The following is an 18,010-nucleotide window of genomic DNA, read 5'->3' as shown; positions in this document are numbered from 1 at the left end:
AAGTATAAATTAAATGTATATTTTTGAATGAATTTGATAGAATAAATGGAAAGAAATTTGTATGAAAGTGTGTTCAGTAATCTATTAAAAAAGTTATTTAGAATTTTGACGAATTGTATGAAAAGTGATTTAAGTTGATAATGAATTTGATAGAATAAATAAATTGAAATTTATATGAAAGTGTGTTCAGTAATCTGTAAAAAAAGTTATTTGGAAGTTTGACAAATTATATGACAAGTGTTTTAAGTTGGTATTGGGTATAATTTTGTTGTTATTATAATGATTTTTATATGTGAACCTATCCCTTGCGAGAGTCGAAAGAGAACGGTAGGAAGACCGCAACTTGAACGCTGGAAGGGGTTTGCTGAGTGAAATTCAAAAGGTCTAAAGTTACCTGCAGTAGATGTCGTCAAGTTGGCCACAACAGTTTATTTTGTTGGTTATATTAATGTTTTGTTTTGATATGAAACATAATTGGTTTGAAGTGCATTATAGCTTAGTGTTTAATATACTGTTCATTCTTTATACACTGTTCATTCAGTAATCATACATAATGCATACTGTTACAAATTAAATTTATTCTAGTTTAAAGATATTGTATATATTAGTGATAATTATAAGAAGGTAATTATGGAGTTCATTTGATATCTCGAGTATTTAATGTAAGTTATCATGAATATTAATTTGGTTTCCAACTGGTGTCATATTATAAATAAAATTATAACAAATTGCATGCCAATTGTATTCATGTTTCATTCCAACTTTAGCTGAAGTTATGGTCATACACATATTAATCAAATTTAATTCAGTTTTCATTCAAACAATATGTGTAGAATAGAAAATAATCAAATGTGAAAACACAATTCATAACATTTGTATAAAAAATCATATCACAATTCATACAATATCCAAGATTTAATATTAAAGTCATACTCATATTCATATAAATTAGATTTCATACACGTTTCATCCAATGAGTGTACAACTTAGAAACACACTGATACTTTAAAATAATGTATCCGAAATGTACGAAGTCTGTATAATACTGGTTACACTACGTATATAAAAAGATTAAAAGTTTCAAAGATCTCACCTGAAAGAGCAGTCACTCGCTCTAGGTCGACCCCGTTGAAAAAATTTCTCGCCTCATTTTCTTTCTTCTTTCTTTTGTAGATTATTTACTACTCTAACTATTTATAGACTAATTATAAAAGTGTAAAAGTGACCCACTATTAATTTTAATGCTATCTTCTATAACCACCAACTAAGTATATTATTAAAACTACCCCACTAATTTCATAATTGTAGTTATGAATAGTCCAAAATATCCATTTACAATCTATCGGAAAGTATTTTTTGAAATAAAAAGCTCTAGTACTCAAAATGATCAAATGGGTTGTTACAATGTGACATTTTTAGAAAAAATCACTAGTTTGACAATTGATATCATTTTCATACCAATTTAGTCATTCATACCATATGAAGATTCAAAAGAAAATCAAACAAATGTGAAAACACAATTAATTCATAACATTTGTATATAAAAATCATATCACGAATCATACAATACCCAACCCCTTATATTAAAATCATAGTCATATACGTATAAATCAATTTTCATACACGTTTCATCCAATGAGTTTACTACTTAGAAACACAATGATACTTTAAAATAGTGAATCCAATTTGTATGAAGTCTGTATAATACCAGTGTTCTGAAATTATAATAGCCAAATACTAATTCATGTGTAGATGGTATCTGAATAGAAGATAACATATGGTATTATATATCATAAAATAATTAAACAGAAAAAAATTATCCAAAAGTTAAACAGAAAAAAATTATCCAAAAGTTAAAAATAATAATATGTAATTCTTAAAAAGTAGAAGCTGCAATGAACTATTTCAAATCTCTTGTCGGTGGTCTTGGTGTAGGATAATTGGTGGTATCCGGAACATGTTCTTTTGCTATGCGAGGTCCACCAAATTTGCTAGCAACCGTACCAATAGTGATCGCGCCATCCTCATTCTTTGTTTGTCCATAATGCCACAAGATTGTGGCATACCTTTCACGATGGTACTTTGCATCGATTTCAACAGCTCCCATGTCAAAAACACCATTGCTGATAATTCATATGTTTATACACAATTAAGATACAATAACATTAATGTTAAACATAATTCATACCATTTTATAGTCAAATCCATAAACAGTCTTTTCATAATTCATACAAAATACATCACCCAAATTTTATAGTCAAATCCATAATAACTATTTTGAGTAATGTGAAAATAAATTAAATAAAGTACTTACCCTTACAACTTTTTTGGGGTTTTTGTATTTTGGTAATTCCGATTCCTTCTTCTTTGTTTTTCTTCTTGTAGATGGTTATAAAGTACTTACCCTTACAACATTTGTTGATTTTTTTCTTCTTTTTTGTTTGACTAACAAAATCCAAATCGGAATCGGAATCAGAATCAGGAGGGGTTTCAACAAGTGTTTTCTCCTTCCTTTTCTTCCCCTTTTGATTTGCTGGAATCACACTTTCCTTTGCTTCATTATTTTTATCTTTTTTATTCTTCGATTGAGAGGAACCACCACTCGCTGGAATTTCAACAGTTTTAGGCGGGGGTGTTTGGGATAATATAGTGAACGATGGAACATGAACATCATCAATTGAAGTTCCATCAAATCTGGGACTCTTTCGAGGAGTTTCAATGGGTTTCGTAAACATGATGATGAATAATCGTGGAGGAGGGGGTAGCTATTTTGAAGTTAGACTTGATGAGAAACAATGGTGAAAGTGGGATAGTGGGTTGTGGCGTCTAGAAGTGAATAAGAGTGGGGGAGGGGGGTGGGATTGACGAATGGGGATGGTAACGATAAACAAAGAAAGAAAACGTGTATGGGGGAAGTCCCTAAAATTGGGTAATTGAAAATTTTAGTTCTAAAAAAAGGAAGTGAAATCAAATTAATTACCTATTATTAATTAATAATAAAAACCTTTAAATAGATTAATAATTTATTAAATAAATATAATTTGATTTTTAAATAAAATTTAATTTAATTGATATGTCATAACCTGTAAATAATCTATTATAAACAAGAATTTTTTAAAAGTAGATTTTAAATCCGTAATATTTACTCTTAAATGTGTATATGGGTGATTTTTCCATCAAAAATTACTTTAAGTTTATATTTTAACAAAAGAGTGAAATTACGTGGCACACACAGAAAGGGGACAATCTGAATTCCCAAGTAGAGTATCGTCTAGGGTTCTTCAATTCCAAGCTATCTCCACTCTTTTACCGATTCGGATTCAATTGCTTTTCCAAATCAAGGGTCTCAACCATCTCCGCAAGATCTTGTCCGTCTGATCGATACAATTTTCTCTGAATATGGTTGAAATTTGCAAACCCTACCTTGATTTTAATCCAAGTTCGAACCTTTATTGCACTTTCAGCGACCCCGATCCATTTCACTGATAATTTGCCTAATTTTGAGAGAAGGATCCATTTATTTTATGTTGATTTTGAAGACAGTGATGAGAGTGATATTGGGTTTATAAGTCTCTTAGTTTGAATTTTAGGTGAACGCTTGTGGTTTCGTGTGGAATTTGCATTTTGTTTATCAGTGCGTTGTGTAAATCTTCTTTTTTGTTTTAATTTCTTTAGTAAGTGGGTTCTGCATTTTGTTTTTTTCCTCTTTTTTTGTGATCAGTCAGTTGTATAGATTTTTTTTTTCTGTTTCAAGTATTATCATGTATATAGAGGAAGAGAAGAGAGGAGAGTTGGAGACTGGGGAAGAGGAGATGGGTGGAGTGGTAGGGAAGGCAGAGAAATCATCTCCTGCTGATAAGATGTTGTGTTCTAGTGGCAGTAGTGGCAAGAATGCTGTTGTTGTGTTGGATGTCAGGAGGGTCATGGTTGGAGTTGGTGCTAGGGCTTTGTTTTACCCGACACTTCTCTACAATGTTGTTAGGAACAAGATTCAAGTGGAGTTTCGCTGGTGGGACTGGATTGATGAGGTATACCAGCTTTCGTCATCCTTGCTTTTGACACTTTTTGTTGTCCTGGCTTTAGTGTATACACTTGTAATGAATGCCTTGTCACTTGTAGTGAATTATGTGGTCTTTTTAAATGGATATGTGTCATTGTGCAAATGATGTCAATGTGATTCAATAGTTGTTTAGATAAGATGGAATCTTTTTGCTTATAATGTCCAATCCTTATAGCATATCCAAATACTCATATAATGTGTTGATAAAAATTTTAACTAGTTATATTAGAAATTCATTCTAATTAATTGTCATCTGAGGCAGGATAGATCTTTCTGAAAGGCTTTGTCTGGAAAAATTAGTTACACTTCATAAAAAAAAAAATTAGTTACATTAAAGTTGATTACTTTGATTGCTGATGTTGAACTGTTATAACATCTTGCTGAATTTCTAAGTCATGAATGATGAACAATAGTACTATATGCATGATTATTCAGAAAATGAAGGTGCAACTGAATTGTAGAAATATCAATTGCGTAGTTTTTATCTGAAAGAACATGTCTTTGGACATGCTTGTCAATAATAAACAGGCTTGTAATAGATTGGTATAGTACTCTGTATCAAATGCATTAGAAAGATGATTAAACGTCTGTCCTTGGAATGACAAGACAATGACACCTGGGAAAAATATTTTTCTTGTGATAATCTGCTAAAAGAAATTTGCCTTTAATCATCAACTTCGACATGTGGCAAAAGATGCATTGTTATCCAGGAAGATGAACCAATAGAAAATTTGTTGAGCTCTTCTTTAAGTAAGTTACTCTCACTATTGCCATTGCCGATCAACTCTCTTACATTTCCTTCTTTGTTTCCTGAAAAAATATTTACTTTCTTTAGTTAGGAAGTATTTCTAATATTCTAATAAGTTTTAGAATGTTATGTACCAAAAGGTGACTTGAGATTCTCCTTTATATCAGTACAAGTCGACATTGATCAGAAAGATAGTTCTATCCCTACTCTAGAGCAAATCCTTTTAAATACAATAAACTTCAATGTTTGCCAACATCCTGATCAAATTAGGAGGCCTGATTTTGGAGAGAGTATACATAGTGATATTGACGTTCCTCATATCTGTTTCATGTTTTACTGGTTTTGTTTGAATTATTTGTTCAAGGTTGTAGAATGTCTAGTATATGTGCAGTGAGGTAAAGGAGGTGCATGTAGGGATCTTAAGAGATGTCTTCTTACATCTTAAACTTTCATGATATAAGCTGCAATTCTTTTCTCGTAACTCCATATGCATCTATCTTCATATTGGAGATTAAGTTTGCGTGTTTGCATTGACCATCTTGGAAGATCACATAGGTTGATTGATGTTCATGTTCTTTCACTTCAGTTTTAGTGAATAGTTGGGTAGTAGTTTGTACTCTAATATTATACTGTACAACAAGATTGTATTACTGACTTAATCTCTCCTTCAGTTTGTGTTATTAGGTGCTGTCCCTTTCCCATCTGATGTGAAAAGGCTTAAGGAGCTTGGTGTCTCCGGTGTTGTCACCCTTAATGAGCCATATGAGACTTTAGTTTCGACTTCTTTATATGAGGTTAGTTCTTTTATTACTGATATTTGTTTTGATCTTTCTGTTATGCTTCACTTAAAAGACAAGTTAGTCTTCTATCTCAAAAATAAAAGAAAGATAAGTCAGTCTTTCCTTATCGATCTAGAACAAAATCAAAAAGGAAAAACAGAAGTCAGTCAACATTGAAGTTTTCTCCTTCATGCGGTCTTTCCTCATCTAAAAAATAGAAATGATAAGTCAGTCTTCATTCAAGCTTCACCTTCATCCCCTTCCTCTTATTTCCTTTGTGCATCCCTATGAAATTGGAATGCGCATTAAGGACATGTTGAGTATCATTGCATTAGCTGAGGACGATGTACATGCGCCTAACTTGTTTTGGTGAATGGTCTATCTGTCCGTTGCAATTCTTGTTTAGGGCCTTTATTTACTGATTGTGGTCTGATCTTCTTCACGGTATTACTGATATCAATTCTATAAATATGGGATACAGTAGTGTTGACTTTCTACCTCACCCCAGTACAAGTTAAGTTTTTTACTTCTTAATTCCTACATTTTACTTTTCCCTATTAACTAGTTGTCTAGTTCATGTACTTTTACACTATGGATTTGTTACTTAAATTTCCTTCCCATTACATGATCAAGTGTTTTTTTTTTTTTTTCTTCACATTATTGTTATCTATTATTTCTTGCAGGCTCATGATATTCGTCATTTGGTTCTCCCCACAAGAGATTACTTATTTGCGCCATCACTGAATAATATATGTCAAGCAGTAGAGTTCATCCATGGTAAGTACCTTCCCATACCCTTTTTAACTAGTTCGTTGATTTATTGTCAACATTTTTGACCTTAATTCCTGGATGCTTTTGGGATTTTGTCATGACATCACTGTCACTTACCATCTTGAGATTCATCTATTGTCCAAACTCTGGAACTATGAGCTGTCTCCATCATATCAAAAATGACAGTCTGAGGGTTGAAGTGTCCAATTCTTGGGTTGACACAGATTTTTCGATAATCTAATTTTATTCTTGAGACTAGACAAAAGTACTTTAAACTACATGTTTATCAAATAAAAAATATATTACAAATTCAAATGCCGTGTCATGGTTAAGGTCCATTCAAATATTTGTTCAATTCACTAAATTGTGATTATGTCACTTAAAATGTGATCGAGGGAGTACATGTGTTAAGTTGCTGGTCTTGCTATTTGGATATAGTACTTTTTGAGGTATCTGCCACTTTGTATATTGACTTGTTTTCACTTTTGTTGCCTTCTGTCGAAACAAATAAGGGTGAACACAAAATTCCATAGAATTAGCCTTGGTTGAATAAATATCTATGTTATTCCTCTTGTCTTCTCTCCTCTTCCTTCATACCTAATCAAGATTGAACCTCTACACTTTTCCCCTGGCAGAAACTATAGAAAATTCCAACAGAATTGTTTAAAGTACTGCCAGAGCCCAGAGGAGGGTTTACTAGTAGGTTAAGTCTTTTAAGTAAACTTTTCTTGTTTTTCTTTTAAGAAAATGCTTCCAATGGACAAAGTACATACGTGCACTGCAAGGCTGGTCGAGGACGTAGCACAACCATTGTCTTATGCTACTTGGTGGGTAAACTAGAACTTGTTTGAATGGATTGTTTAGAAATCACTTTACTCATTTTCTTTCTAAAGTTTCTTTTGTTTTTGTAGGTTAAGTACAAGCAGATGACACCAAATGATGCATATAACTATGTGAAGTCAATTCGTCCAAGGGTGCTTTTGGCCTCTACCCAGCGACAGGTGTCCCAAATATTTGCCTCATATTTTGATCCTTTCTCTTAGATGCATGATTTTTCTCCCTTAATGTGATACTCCAGTTGACTTGGTTTTTATTTTCCTAGCTATTGTTGCTGATTCTGTTTTCCCACTAATAATCAGGCTGTCCAGGATTTCTACCATATCATGGTGAAAAAGACATACAGCTCTAACCCCTTGACTAGTATGATCTCATTGAGCTCAAGGTTCTTGGCTAGACGGAATTTGATCGCCTTTGATGATGGTGCTGTAGTTGTGATAACCGAAACAGATCTAGATGGATATGATTCGAGCCTCGACTCTAGGGTGTCTGGATCCGAGATTTGGGCTGATTTGAATTTGGTTTACAGGGTTCGAGTTGCTGGTGGTGCAGCCTTAGCAAGACTCTCCTGTATGTGGCTTCGCTGCCACACCGACCAGAAGATTTTGAATCAGAAGCCGACTGCAAAGAGCAAGCAGCTGGAAAGTTTTACTGTAGATATACATGTGTTCTCTTAAGCTAAAAGTTGTATGTATACACGTGTTCTCTTAAGTTAAAAGTTGCATAGGTTTCTTCCGTACATAAAGATGCCACAAGGTGCCTACTGTTTCAGTTTTCTCTACCAAAAAACCTTGACGTTCTCAATGTAAATATGGTACTTCTCATGTTGCATGAGAAGTTTAAGAGTAAATGTATATATAGCTTTCTGCAAAATTTGAGCTTTGATGATGTACCTTACCACCTGTTAGAATATTTTGCAGTTCTTGAATGGGGGATTTGCTACTCAGGGCATGTATAGGTGCATCAGATTTGCATAACCAAGTAACCCTTTGCCTATGGACATAGAAGTTCTATATGATGAACTTAACTTGTTTGGTATCGAGACATAGTTATCATGGGTGTATTACATTAAGCAGTTCAAAAAAAAAAGGGGGTCAACATACTAATGGCGGTGTTCCTATATCAGAATGATTTGACTCAACACATTATTACTTAAAGAGAAACTGTAAGTACTTTATTAAATTTATGCACACTATCTAATATACTAAAAGATCAAAAATTTATGACTCAAAACACATTATTTGATACATTTTTCTCTGAATATGGTCGAAATTTGCAAACCCTACCTTGTTTTTAATCAAAATTCTTCTTGTTTTTTCCTCTTTTTTGTGATCAGTCGGTTGTATAGATTAATATTTTCATATAGAGGAAGAGAAGGGAGGAGAGTGATGGTAGGTGGGTTTAAACTCTTTTTCATATGCCTTCTCCTTTATAACTACCTCTCTAATAGACCATCAGTGGCGGATGCAGAGTACGATGTACAAGTTAAGTAATTATTAATTGTGGTACCTAGTTGTTATTTTATATGGACTATTAACTTGAGGACGTTGCATAAACTCATAAACTTCAAATGCAGGATCGACTTATACTAATAGTCCAATATAAAAACAGCCATGGGCAAAGACAAAAAACCATCACATGTCACCGCAACTTTAGCTAACACCAGAACAATGATCAATCTTTTACTACTATTACTACTACTATATATGCCACTTGTGAATACTGGCTATTACAGTTGTATAATTTTTCCATAGGCCAAAAACTTTTTGTTGTTAAAGGAAAAATGAAGTTATGGGCTTTTGTTTTTGTGTTAATGGCATTTGGGATGTTTATAGGGCAGTCCAGTGCCTCTGTTTCCACTTTTAGGGATTGCTATTCGAAATGCTTTATATTCTGCTTAATTGAACCTTCTCAGAATCTTTGTACTTGTACTTCTAGATGCTTAAAAGAATGCATTTTTAGTTCTGATCCAGGTAATAGTTCCTCTATTATTCCCACTTCACACAATGATGTTGCAGACAGTAAGAACCTTAACTTCTGCAAGCTTGGTTGTGCTTTCTCTACATGTTCTGCTCTCAGCACAAAACATCAACCTAGTAAGTTTCCTCTGTTGCATTCTGTTTCAATTTGTTTGTCTTACTTTTCTTTTTTAGTTCGTTCAAGACAACGAGATTAAAGAATTTTTTTTGGTACATTCTACGGATCTTTAGTTTAAGACAAGAAAATGTAAATGTTATCTTTACTTTCTTAAACTCTGTGTAACTTAAAACCAAATAAACAAATTGAAAACGGAGGGAGTAATCTTTATTTGTACATTATCTTTGTCTTGGTGTATTTGCTCTATAATTAATGTTCTCTTTTCATTCTTTGTTTTTAGATGGTGGAAAAATGGATGACTGTGTTGGATCCTGCTCAAGAGTGTGCACCAAGAACCACTCAATTCCATAGAAATGGCACTGTTACAGTCTGGAATATTTTATTGGACTTCATTGTTTTTAGCTTCTTCTTTTTTTCCTTTTCTGTTGGGGTGTGTGTGTGTGTGTGGTAGTTCCCATTTTTATAAATTTCTTTTTCTTATGTTGTTTTCAAGTTTGAAGATGGAAAAGTAATTCACGAGAGTGTGTTTCTGAATTTTGGCCTCCTTTTTCTAATCCTTTTGTAGACTTCAGAAGAAGCATAGAATTCTGCAGTATCACAAGGTCAATCCTGTAATGTCACCCTAAACACAAATTTAAAGGCAATTACTGTTCGTTTTGTCAATTAACAAACACTATATAACGGACCACAATTATAGTGGAGTGATAAGTACTTTTTCATTTTTTAATTAGAAGTCTCGAATTTGAGGACTAGGTATAAAGTTGCATAGGCTTCAGTGTGAACTCGCGATGCACCAATGCGAGTATATGATTACTGGAAAAAAAAAACGCATACGATTAATGGAATTGCATGAAGCTCAGTTTATAATTGGTTGAAATGCTGTATAGTAGGCCAATCTGTCTGGTGCACTCACTTTTGAATAATTTTTTCACTGTCTTTGCATGACCCGTGAACTAGGAAATGACATTGGGTAAAGAGCTAATCATAGCACGTGAAGAGTCCAAATTTTCTCTGAACAAAAAGAATTAGGATAACTGTTACTGCATCCTTTTAAACTAGTAATTAGTAATCATATAAGGATAAATTTAATTTTCTTATGGATTGGTTGGACGATCTGTTTGGGAAAACCAAATTTAGCACAATAAAAACAGATCAAGAACGTGTTTATTCTGCAATAACCTCTTAAGAATAAAAACCACTGTTTTCTATGGGAATACTACTGGTTTGTCATCTAAATACCCTACTTGATTTCAGCATGGTTTCGTTACGTGTCTGATTTCTAATTAGCTTTACTTAAGCCAAAGGTTTATCAAAAACATTCTCTCAACCTTCACAAGGTATCAGTAAGGTTGTGTACACACCATCTTCCCCATACAAGATTACATTGGTATGTTGTATCTAAATTGAGATAGGAATTCAAGAACTTGTAATTTTAAGGAGCAAAACAACATGCAAAAGAAAGTATTACATCAGAAAATGATAGAATGAGATCAGGCTAGAGTTGCGTCTACAATTCGTGGGAATAATAAAGCAATATTAAAGACAGTTAAACCACAAGTTATATCCCTAAAAGTCAAAAGAGAGAAGAAATACTAGGGATAAACAACATCATAATGTTGAAGGCTCTACTTGCTATATAGGATTACAAGTTATCCATCTATGGACAAAATACTTTACTTTTTTTTAACTGGGGGGGGGGGGGGGGGGGGGGGGGGGGGGGGGGGGGGGGGGGGGGGGGGGGGGGGGGGGGGGGGGGGGGGGGGGGGGGGGGGGGGGGGGGGGGGGGGGGGGGGGGGGGGGGGGGGGGGGGGGGGGGGGGGGGGGGGGGGGGGGGGGGGGGGGGGGGGGGGGGGGGGGGGGGGGGGGGGGGGGGGGGGGGGGGGGGGGGGGGGGGGGGGGGGGGGGGGGGGGGGGGGGGGGGGGGGGGGGGGGGGGGGGGGGGGGGGGGGGGGGGGGGGGGGGGGGGGGGGGGGGGGGGGGGGGGGGGGGGGGGGGGGGGGGGGGGGGGGGGGGGGGGGGGGGGGGGGGGGAGGGGGGGGAGGGGGGGGGGGGGGGGGGGGGGGGGATGTAGATGGGTTCAGTGATGAAAATAGAATTTCTATGTTTCTTTGCCAAAATTATTAGTCATCTGAAGTTCACGGAGAATTTGGTGGCGTCTTCAAAGAGACTTCTATCTTGTCTTTATGTTCCGTCACAGCAGCTCGAAATTCCTCAACAATAGAGGCATCCTTGAACTTCAAAGCAATTGTTGAAAGTCCATCTTTCCCATCATCAGCACTATTCATACAAGCAAAGGTGACACCTTTTTTATCCATACTTGCGAGCTTCATTTCAGGATAAAGGTTGGCATTCAAAATCAACCTGTAATTTCCTCTGGTTCTCATAACAAGTCTAGCTTTTCCAGTTCCACTTGAAATATTGAGCTTCAGCTCTCCCTTTCCACGCTCCTTCCACCCTCCATTAAGATATTCAAACAGCATAGAGTCAGCTGTAAAGATTGCCTTTTCATGCTCCTCCCCTGTTACAACGGGAACCTCTTGCATGGAAGGAAATCCAGTTCCCTCGCTCTTTTTAACACTAGATGACCCTGAGTAACCGAATAGAGAAGCATTTCCATTAGTGGCAAGACTAACACCGATAATTGACTGGTCGCTTTTTACTCCAAAGAGAGACCCAGAACCAGCACCTGATTCAGAACCAAACCCTAGTGGAGATCCCTCTTTTGAACTAGCTCCAAATGAGAATGTAGTATTGGAGAACCCAGTTCCTGCAAGTCCTGTGAAAGCGTTTTGGCTACTGGAGAGCTGTTGAAACGAGCTAAAAGATGCAGTTTCAGCATCCTTGTCATTTTTTCCATCGCCAACGTGTTTTTCCATTTCAATTTCTGTCTTATTGCCTCCCACTTCTATGCCATCTGCACTCTTCTCCACTACCGTGACCGTCTTAGTGTCATCTTTAATTTTCTCACTTCCCACTGCCTTCTTTTCAGTAGATTCAGGCTTGTTAGGCTCATTAGGCTTATCAACTTTCTCCTTATCAACATTAGCATCAGCGGTTGACTCAAATTTGCTCTCTGGTAGTTTAGAATTTTCATCACTTTCCTTCTCATGATCAGCTTCCTTACTCACATCTGTTTCTTCCTTTTTAATTTCCTCACTTTGATCATTTGAATCTTCTGGTTTCTTGGAAGATGTTGTTCCATTCCCAGCTTCAGTTGTGGTCACGGCAGGAGTTGTACTGGTATTAGCAGGTGGAACCAACTGGATCGCTGCAAAAGGGTTAGAAGAAGGAGTAGTTGTAGTCGATGCTGCTTTACGAACTTTGACAATTCTCCTATTTGCCATCACCTCATCACTTGCTCTCTTGAAAGTTCCATTCTCCTGTTCAGATGACTCATTATCATCATCAAGACCAGGATTATCTCGTGATAGTTCCTTTACAGCAGCCCTTTTCTTTGATGGTTGAAGAGATTCCGCGTCCCCCATCCCAAAATGAAGAACGACACTTGAAGAGTTCCCAAAAAATTGATGACGATTCAAATTTCTGCAGGAAATACTCAGAAGTCTCAGTAACCTGACAAATGAATTCAATCTGCTGTGTGGCATAAAGCAGCCTAGGCCATTGAGAGGGAAGTCACAGTCTAGATAAACCAGGACAAAAAGACAACAGACTGCCCAGAAAAATCTCATCAATCATCAGGAAGGTGGATCTGATGACAGTAGTACTTTGAAATAACTACACGGAAGCTTATACCATGGCAACAAACTATCCCAACAACTAACATACACAACAAACTCATTGAAGAAAACAACCAACTAGTAGTTAGAATGTCAAAAGCTTCATGTCAAGCTTTCAGACCTGCTTTGTAACAGCATCAGAGGTACAAAGGCCAGAACATACAATGGAAAGGTGATACAAGACTGCTGAGTTAAGATACATACAGACACACATGCGAGAGCATTTACTCCCTGTATCCAACCAGGTTATCGATTACCGTTCAAAAATGAGCATGAAAAGTTTTTTATATGTAAAATGAGGATGAGTAGTAGTAAGTATAGAAAATTAAACAATTCCTTTTGTCGTATTCAGAGCCTTTCAGATCGCATGCATGCATAAAACTCTTATCAATATCAAACAGAAACTTGGAAGACATAAGACAGCACTGTAGAAGCAGAACCCAAAGAATTTCTTTATAAGGAAACAAGAAAACAGAAGTGGAGCTCTGAATTTTCTAATTCAAAACCTCTTATTTCTCAACTACTTTACATGAATCAAAACCTTCCTGAAGAATTTCACCAAAAAATTTACTGCAAACACAAGGCAACTGATAAGCTTTAAACTGACAAGTGTCTTGACATAGAGGCGGATCCAAAATTTGATCTTTATGGGTTCAAATTTGGTATTTTACCACAGTTCATTTGATTTTCTAGGTTCAAAATCAATTATTTGTACTCAGTAAGAATTTTTTTTAACAAATATACAGGGTCCGAGAAAAAGCTACTAGGTTTGAATGAACCATAGGACCTTAACATACAACCCACAGAAGGCCAAAGGTAGTGGTGAAAGTACATTCTAAATCCTACGACAAATCTATGCTTTTTCCAACCTCTCCATTTTGTGTATTGGTATTACATTCCTCTTTACAAATATGTAAAGCTAGCAACAGAATTGAGTGATTTCTTCTGTGTACAGGATCACAACATTTTTGGTGAAAAATAGGAGGTCGACTAAATGAATCTTTTGTGGGATCCTACCCTCCCCAAATCCTACTAGTGGGATTACACTTGGTATTTTGTAGGCAGTGTCAGACCAAGAATTTTTCAGCAAACGGATTCTATATATGAAATAGTAAATGCGCCAAGAAGCGAACAGAACAAAGTTTTATCACTCAAAAAATTCAACAATAAGGCATTCTAAGAAATACATGTTTTAATCAGCTGAAAATCAAACGCAGTGACCATTACAACATAAAGAAGTAGCTAACTTGAACAATGAAACAAATCACACCAGATATAACCTACATTTTTATAATTCTTCACTACCGCGGTAACAAAATTCACATCTTCTTCCTCATTTATTCTCTTCCAGGAAAGATTTGGGTCTATCATTATGTGTCACTGAAATAACACTCCTTCCAGTTGAACTAGTTTCAAATAAGAAATCATTACAACTTACATACAAAATATTTCAATCTCAGTTCATTTCCTATATCCATTTCATTGGCCAAACAGTACCTTACCAGAAAACCTTCTCTCACAACAAATTCTGGATTTGTTTTACCGATAGTTATTTTAATCAAGTATAATAAACCATAAGCTAAAAATCGAATTAATTACAGAAAATCCATGAACAAAAGCAAGAGAAGAGAGATCGACGTTACCTGGAAGCAGTCTGATTTCTTCAAGTAGTTTTAGAGAGAAACTTTCTACTGTAATGAAAATGGTAGCGAAGTGTATAAAAACCCTAGACTGAGCTAATGAACAGAATCAGCTTCCTTTTTCTATTTTTTTTTTTGCTTTCCTTATTTATTCTTTTTTGCGCATTTCACTTTTAGAAAGATTAAAATTTAGCTCACGAAGTAGTTATTTATTAATTATCTAAAAACCATCTTTTAAATAAGTTGAATCTTTTAATTAAATTATTTTTGAATTGCAATACATGAATTGTTTTCAGAATATTACTATCAAGTTTGGTACGTGATAGGAAATAAAAACATAGGTTCATAAATTCAAAAGCAAATCGTAAGATATGGTGTATTCTTAAGCAATAAAGCATAGTACTAATATATCTTTTTAATTAGCGATGTTTTGCAAATTCTTTTCATTCTAATAAAGTGAGTGACCTGTCACTAATAACTGATATTATTCTAATGACCAAGCAAGGATCAACTTCTTACTTACTTGTCAAGCGATAGTTTTGCAATACCCACCAACAATGAGCATGAGTAAATGCTTTGATGAAAGTCTTTTATATATTTATGTTCTTTGGTGTACTTGTTGAAGCTTTTCAAATTATGCAGAGATCATACACATTGGAGCTTCAAATTCATTAGTTGCATTTGTAACTACAACTAAACATAACTGAATTTCAAGCTATTACCTTTGATCTGCAAGTGGATTTAAATCAAACTTTGACATCCTAACCATGATAAAAATTACTATTATAACCCTAAAAAGAAAATTGATGAAGTAAAAGAACATGGTGTTTGTTATAGGAAGTCATCTTTCTGCTTGAGATATAATTCCATGGTGTTTGGAATCATAGTATTATCAGTAAGTTCAAGTTTTAGCTTATGTTTAATTGAAATTCGACTTCTAAATCCTTAATATAGTGAAAGTGATTGGGCCAATAAAATGGAAAAAAGAAAATATTAATATCTCAATCTGCTACATAGAGATTGTTACTACCATTGACTGAATACAGTTGGCAGAAAAGGCTCTGGTGAAGGGAACACAGTGAGTTGGAGAATCATAGAGAAATATGAACTCAAAAGCACTTCCGCAGTATCTCCACTTGCATATTTTGTGCAACTGTTTTTACATTCACGATGGATTGAAAGAATTTTGACGGATTAAAGAATGGTATCCCTCATAAAGAATAATAGTGTATAAATCTATGCGTGACTAACTGAGCTGGGACAAATGTTTTCTACAGTGTGCCACCAAAACTCGTTCACCACTCAAAACAGACAGACAGCCAGTCCCTTCATCGTTCGTCCCATTCAGACAACAACTTTGAGAACCTGGAATGAAAAGTTCAAATTTCTGTCAAACGGCCCAAACAGTGCATGTTTTCCCTGATGTGAAGGTAAACAAGGAATTCAGGAATTTGTCAGAATTCTACAACCTGTCAACACGAATTAAGGTGTAAAAAACAAAACTGAAAATAATTATAGCTTAATCTGGCCAAACAAATTGAAGATTTTTCTTCGGTCTAAATGTTCTATAAAGCCAAGGAATTCAAACACTCATTATACATTGTAAGCAGAACTTTTCGAAGATCTGCATTATTGAAGTGTAGTCAAATAATGTAAACTAAAACATTATGCAAGTGAAAGAACTGCAGAACACAATTATTCTATCTTTTTCTGGATAGTACACACAGCGCTTTCAAGAATATTTCTGTATTACAATGTGGTTACACATACGTATGAATAAAAAAATTAACCAAATTCTAGGGGGGGAAACATGGCTTCTTCAGTTTCTTGCATATAGCCCAAGGCAGAACAAGGTTAAATGTACAAGTTCAAATATTCTACAAGGGCACCAGTCAAGCAAATGAAATGATATGCGTGCAAGTGTAGTTAGCACACAAAAGACTTGGTAAATAAGATAAAATTTGAAGCACCCCCAATCAAGAAGACATACAGATAAGAACTGTTTATCAGACAAAGGATGCATAAAATTATGCTTGATGCAGAAAACTCAATTCTCACCATAAGAACGGATTACATACAGCTGGAACCAACTGTCTTCACTGAACCTAGTTATGTGGTGTAAGCACTGCAAAAAGAATAAAAAGGAATGAGAGGTAACTAACAATAAATTGACAACCACAAAAAACAACATACCCAGTGAAATCCCACAAGTGGGGTCTGGGGAGGGTAGAGTGTACGCAGACTTTACCACTACCTCGTGGAGGTAGAAAGGTTATTTCGTAAAGACCCTTGGCTCAAGTTCAGCAACTTCAGGTATAAAGAAGAAGAAAAAAACATTGACGAAAACATAACACAACAGCTAATAAGAGAGGCAGTATAAAGTAACAATAAATTGAACGAAAAAGAAAAGAACAAGCACAAATAGGGACTAATCGAGAAGGAGAAGTGAAATGCCAAGAAACAAATGAATACCAACGTAGTTAACTTCCTAACCTATGCAAGAAACAAATGAATGTCAAATGCTAATCAGCTGAAAAATATTAGCCAGTGCTGGAATTTTCACCCATAGAAGCAGTTCAAGCTAAATGACAGAAATTATCTATGGATTGAGGTACTTTAAAAAGCTTGAAAATACATTAATATCTAGACATGAAAGAAGAGAACAAACTCCAAACTCCACATTTTAGTATTTCATAGGAAAGGCAATATGCCTTCTCAAGGTTGGGTTTGCCAAAATTGCAATTGCTTCAAGCAGTTAAGGTTAAAGAAAAAACAAGGAGGCATAAAAGAAAAAAGAGAAGGATTTGGAATGTATAGGAGCCAAACACAGCAACTAAAAGAAATTCAATTAATCACCAGCTACAAAATTAGGATTTTCACACCGGCCCAACCAATTGCTTTTAGGCTGACGGTTTTCCTTCAGTATTCGTACCCCACTCTTCTTCAGCCTCGTTTCCATTGACGAGTACTGCACTATCAGTAGAGTCAGCATCTACAACAACAGCCTCTTCTTGGCTCTCCTGTTGAGTGCCATCTTGTCCATGTTCTTGCACCTCATCACCATTCTGTTCCACAACCTGGGGAGTTTAAACAAGGAAACAATCAGTTTTAAACATGGCCTTTACCACAGTGATTAGTCGTATAAGCTGCTTGTATGAAGGGTATCAACTACCATCGAGCATAAGGTTGTTGTTAAGATGCTTGAAATACAAACTATTATGCCATACATCCATACCTAATCCCCAGCATTGTATAAACAAAATAATGTAAAATGCTAACTATGTTTTCTACTCCTTTTTTTTAATATATATATATATATATATATATATATATATATATAA

General features: G+C 35.5%; 4 protein-coding genes across 11 annotated transcripts in view; 2 read left to right on the top strand and 2 right to left on the bottom strand.

Moving 5' to 3' along the window:
* The first annotated feature begins 3,212 nt into the window (after nt 1-3,212).
* On the top strand, nt 3,213-8,087 carry LOC102581560 (putative dual specificity protein phosphatase DSP8). The gene is made up of 6 exons (XM_006356102.2): nt 3,213-4,028; nt 5,480-5,602; nt 6,271-6,364; nt 7,103-7,185; nt 7,270-7,359; nt 7,498-8,087. The coding sequence occupies exons 1-6, from the start codon at nt 3,762-3,764 to the stop codon at nt 7,870-7,872; spliced, it is 1,032 nt and encodes a 343-aa protein (XP_006356164.1). The 5' UTR covers nt 3,213-3,761; the 3' UTR covers nt 7,873-8,087.
* A 705-nt stretch (nt 8,088-8,792) lies between these two features.
* LOC102581222 (thionin-like protein 2) lies at nt 8,793-9,826 on the top strand. The gene is made up of 2 exons (XM_006356101.2): nt 8,793-9,291; nt 9,573-9,826. Exons 1-2 carry the CDS (start codon nt 8,979-8,981, stop codon nt 9,641-9,643), a joined length of 384 nt encoding a protein of 127 aa, XP_006356163.1. The 5' UTR covers nt 8,793-8,978; the 3' UTR covers nt 9,644-9,826.
* A 1,489-nt stretch (nt 9,827-11,315) lies between these two features.
* LOC102580884 (nuclear pore complex protein NUP50A-like) lies at nt 11,316-14,815 on the bottom strand. 2 transcript variants are annotated; one of them, XM_015312710.1, is made up of 3 exons: nt 14,673-14,815; nt 11,979-12,835; nt 11,316-11,879 (listed from the first exon to the last, which is right to left on the bottom strand). In XM_015312710.1, exons 2-3 carry the CDS (start codon nt 12,775-12,777, stop codon nt 11,428-11,430), a joined length of 1,251 nt encoding a protein of 416 aa, XP_015168196.1. In that variant the 5' UTR covers nt 12,778-12,835; nt 14,673-14,815; the 3' UTR covers nt 11,316-11,427. The 2 variants fall into 2 exon arrangements, with proteins under 2 accessions (XP_015168196.1, XP_006356162.1); XM_006356100.2 differs by having other exon boundaries at nt 11,316-12,835.
* Nucleotides 14,816-15,646: 831 nt separating this feature from the next.
* Nucleotides 15,647-18,010, bottom strand: part of LOC102580318 (coatomer subunit beta'-2) — a 17,287-nt gene continuing 14,923 nt past the window's right edge. The window contains exons 24-26 of one of the 7 annotated variants that reach the window (XR_001474528.1): nt 17,526-17,746; nt 16,728-16,794; nt 15,647-16,138 (exon numbers count right to left, since the gene is read on the bottom strand). Coding sequence is in view for 4 of the 7 variants with exons in the window: in XM_015312707.1 (XP_015168193.1) it covers nt 17,570-17,746 (177 nt within the window). In the remaining 3 variants the exon portion in view is untranslated. Of the gene's footprint in view, nt 16,139-16,727; nt 16,795-17,284; nt 17,747-18,010 lie in introns of those variants that run through there. The other 6 variants (XR_368004.2, XR_368003.2, XM_015312708.1 and 3 more) reach the window with 6 other exon arrangements.

This window comes from Solanum tuberosum, unplaced genomic scaffold (assembly GCF_000226075.1).
Source record: "Solanum tuberosum cultivar DM 1-3 516 R44 unplaced genomic scaffold, SolTub_3.0 scf00215, whole genome shotgun sequence".
Taxonomy (NCBI): domain Eukaryota; kingdom Viridiplantae; phylum Streptophyta; class Magnoliopsida; order Solanales; family Solanaceae; genus Solanum; species Solanum tuberosum.
This window is presented reverse-complemented; position numbering and strand designations above follow the sequence as displayed.

Excerpts from the sequence above, each read along its gene's own strand:
- LOC102581560 (XM_006356102.2), top strand. The coding sequence starts at position 3,762 with ATGTATATAGAGGAAGAGAAGAGAGGAGAGTTGGAGACTGGGGAAGAG. Across the intron at positions 4,029-5,479 it reads GGTGGGACTGGATTGATGAG|TTTGTGTTATTAGGTGCTGT; the intron begins GTATACCAGCTT and ends TCTCTCCTTCAG. Across the intron at positions 7,186-7,269 it reads CCATTGTCTTATGCTACTTG|GTTAAGTACAAGCAGATGAC; the intron begins GTGGGTAAACTA and ends TTGTTTTTGTAG.
- LOC102581222 (XM_006356101.2), top strand. The coding sequence starts at position 8,979 with ATGAAGTTATGGGCTTTTGTTTTTGTGTTAATGGCATTTGGGATGTTT. Across the intron at positions 9,292-9,572 it reads CAGCACAAAACATCAACCTA|ATGGTGGAAAAATGGATGAC; the intron begins GTAAGTTTCCTC and ends CTTTGTTTTTAG.
- LOC102580884 (XM_006356100.2), bottom strand. The coding sequence starts at position 12,777 with ATGGGGGACGCGGAATCTCTTCAACCATCAAAGAAAAGGGCTGCTGTA.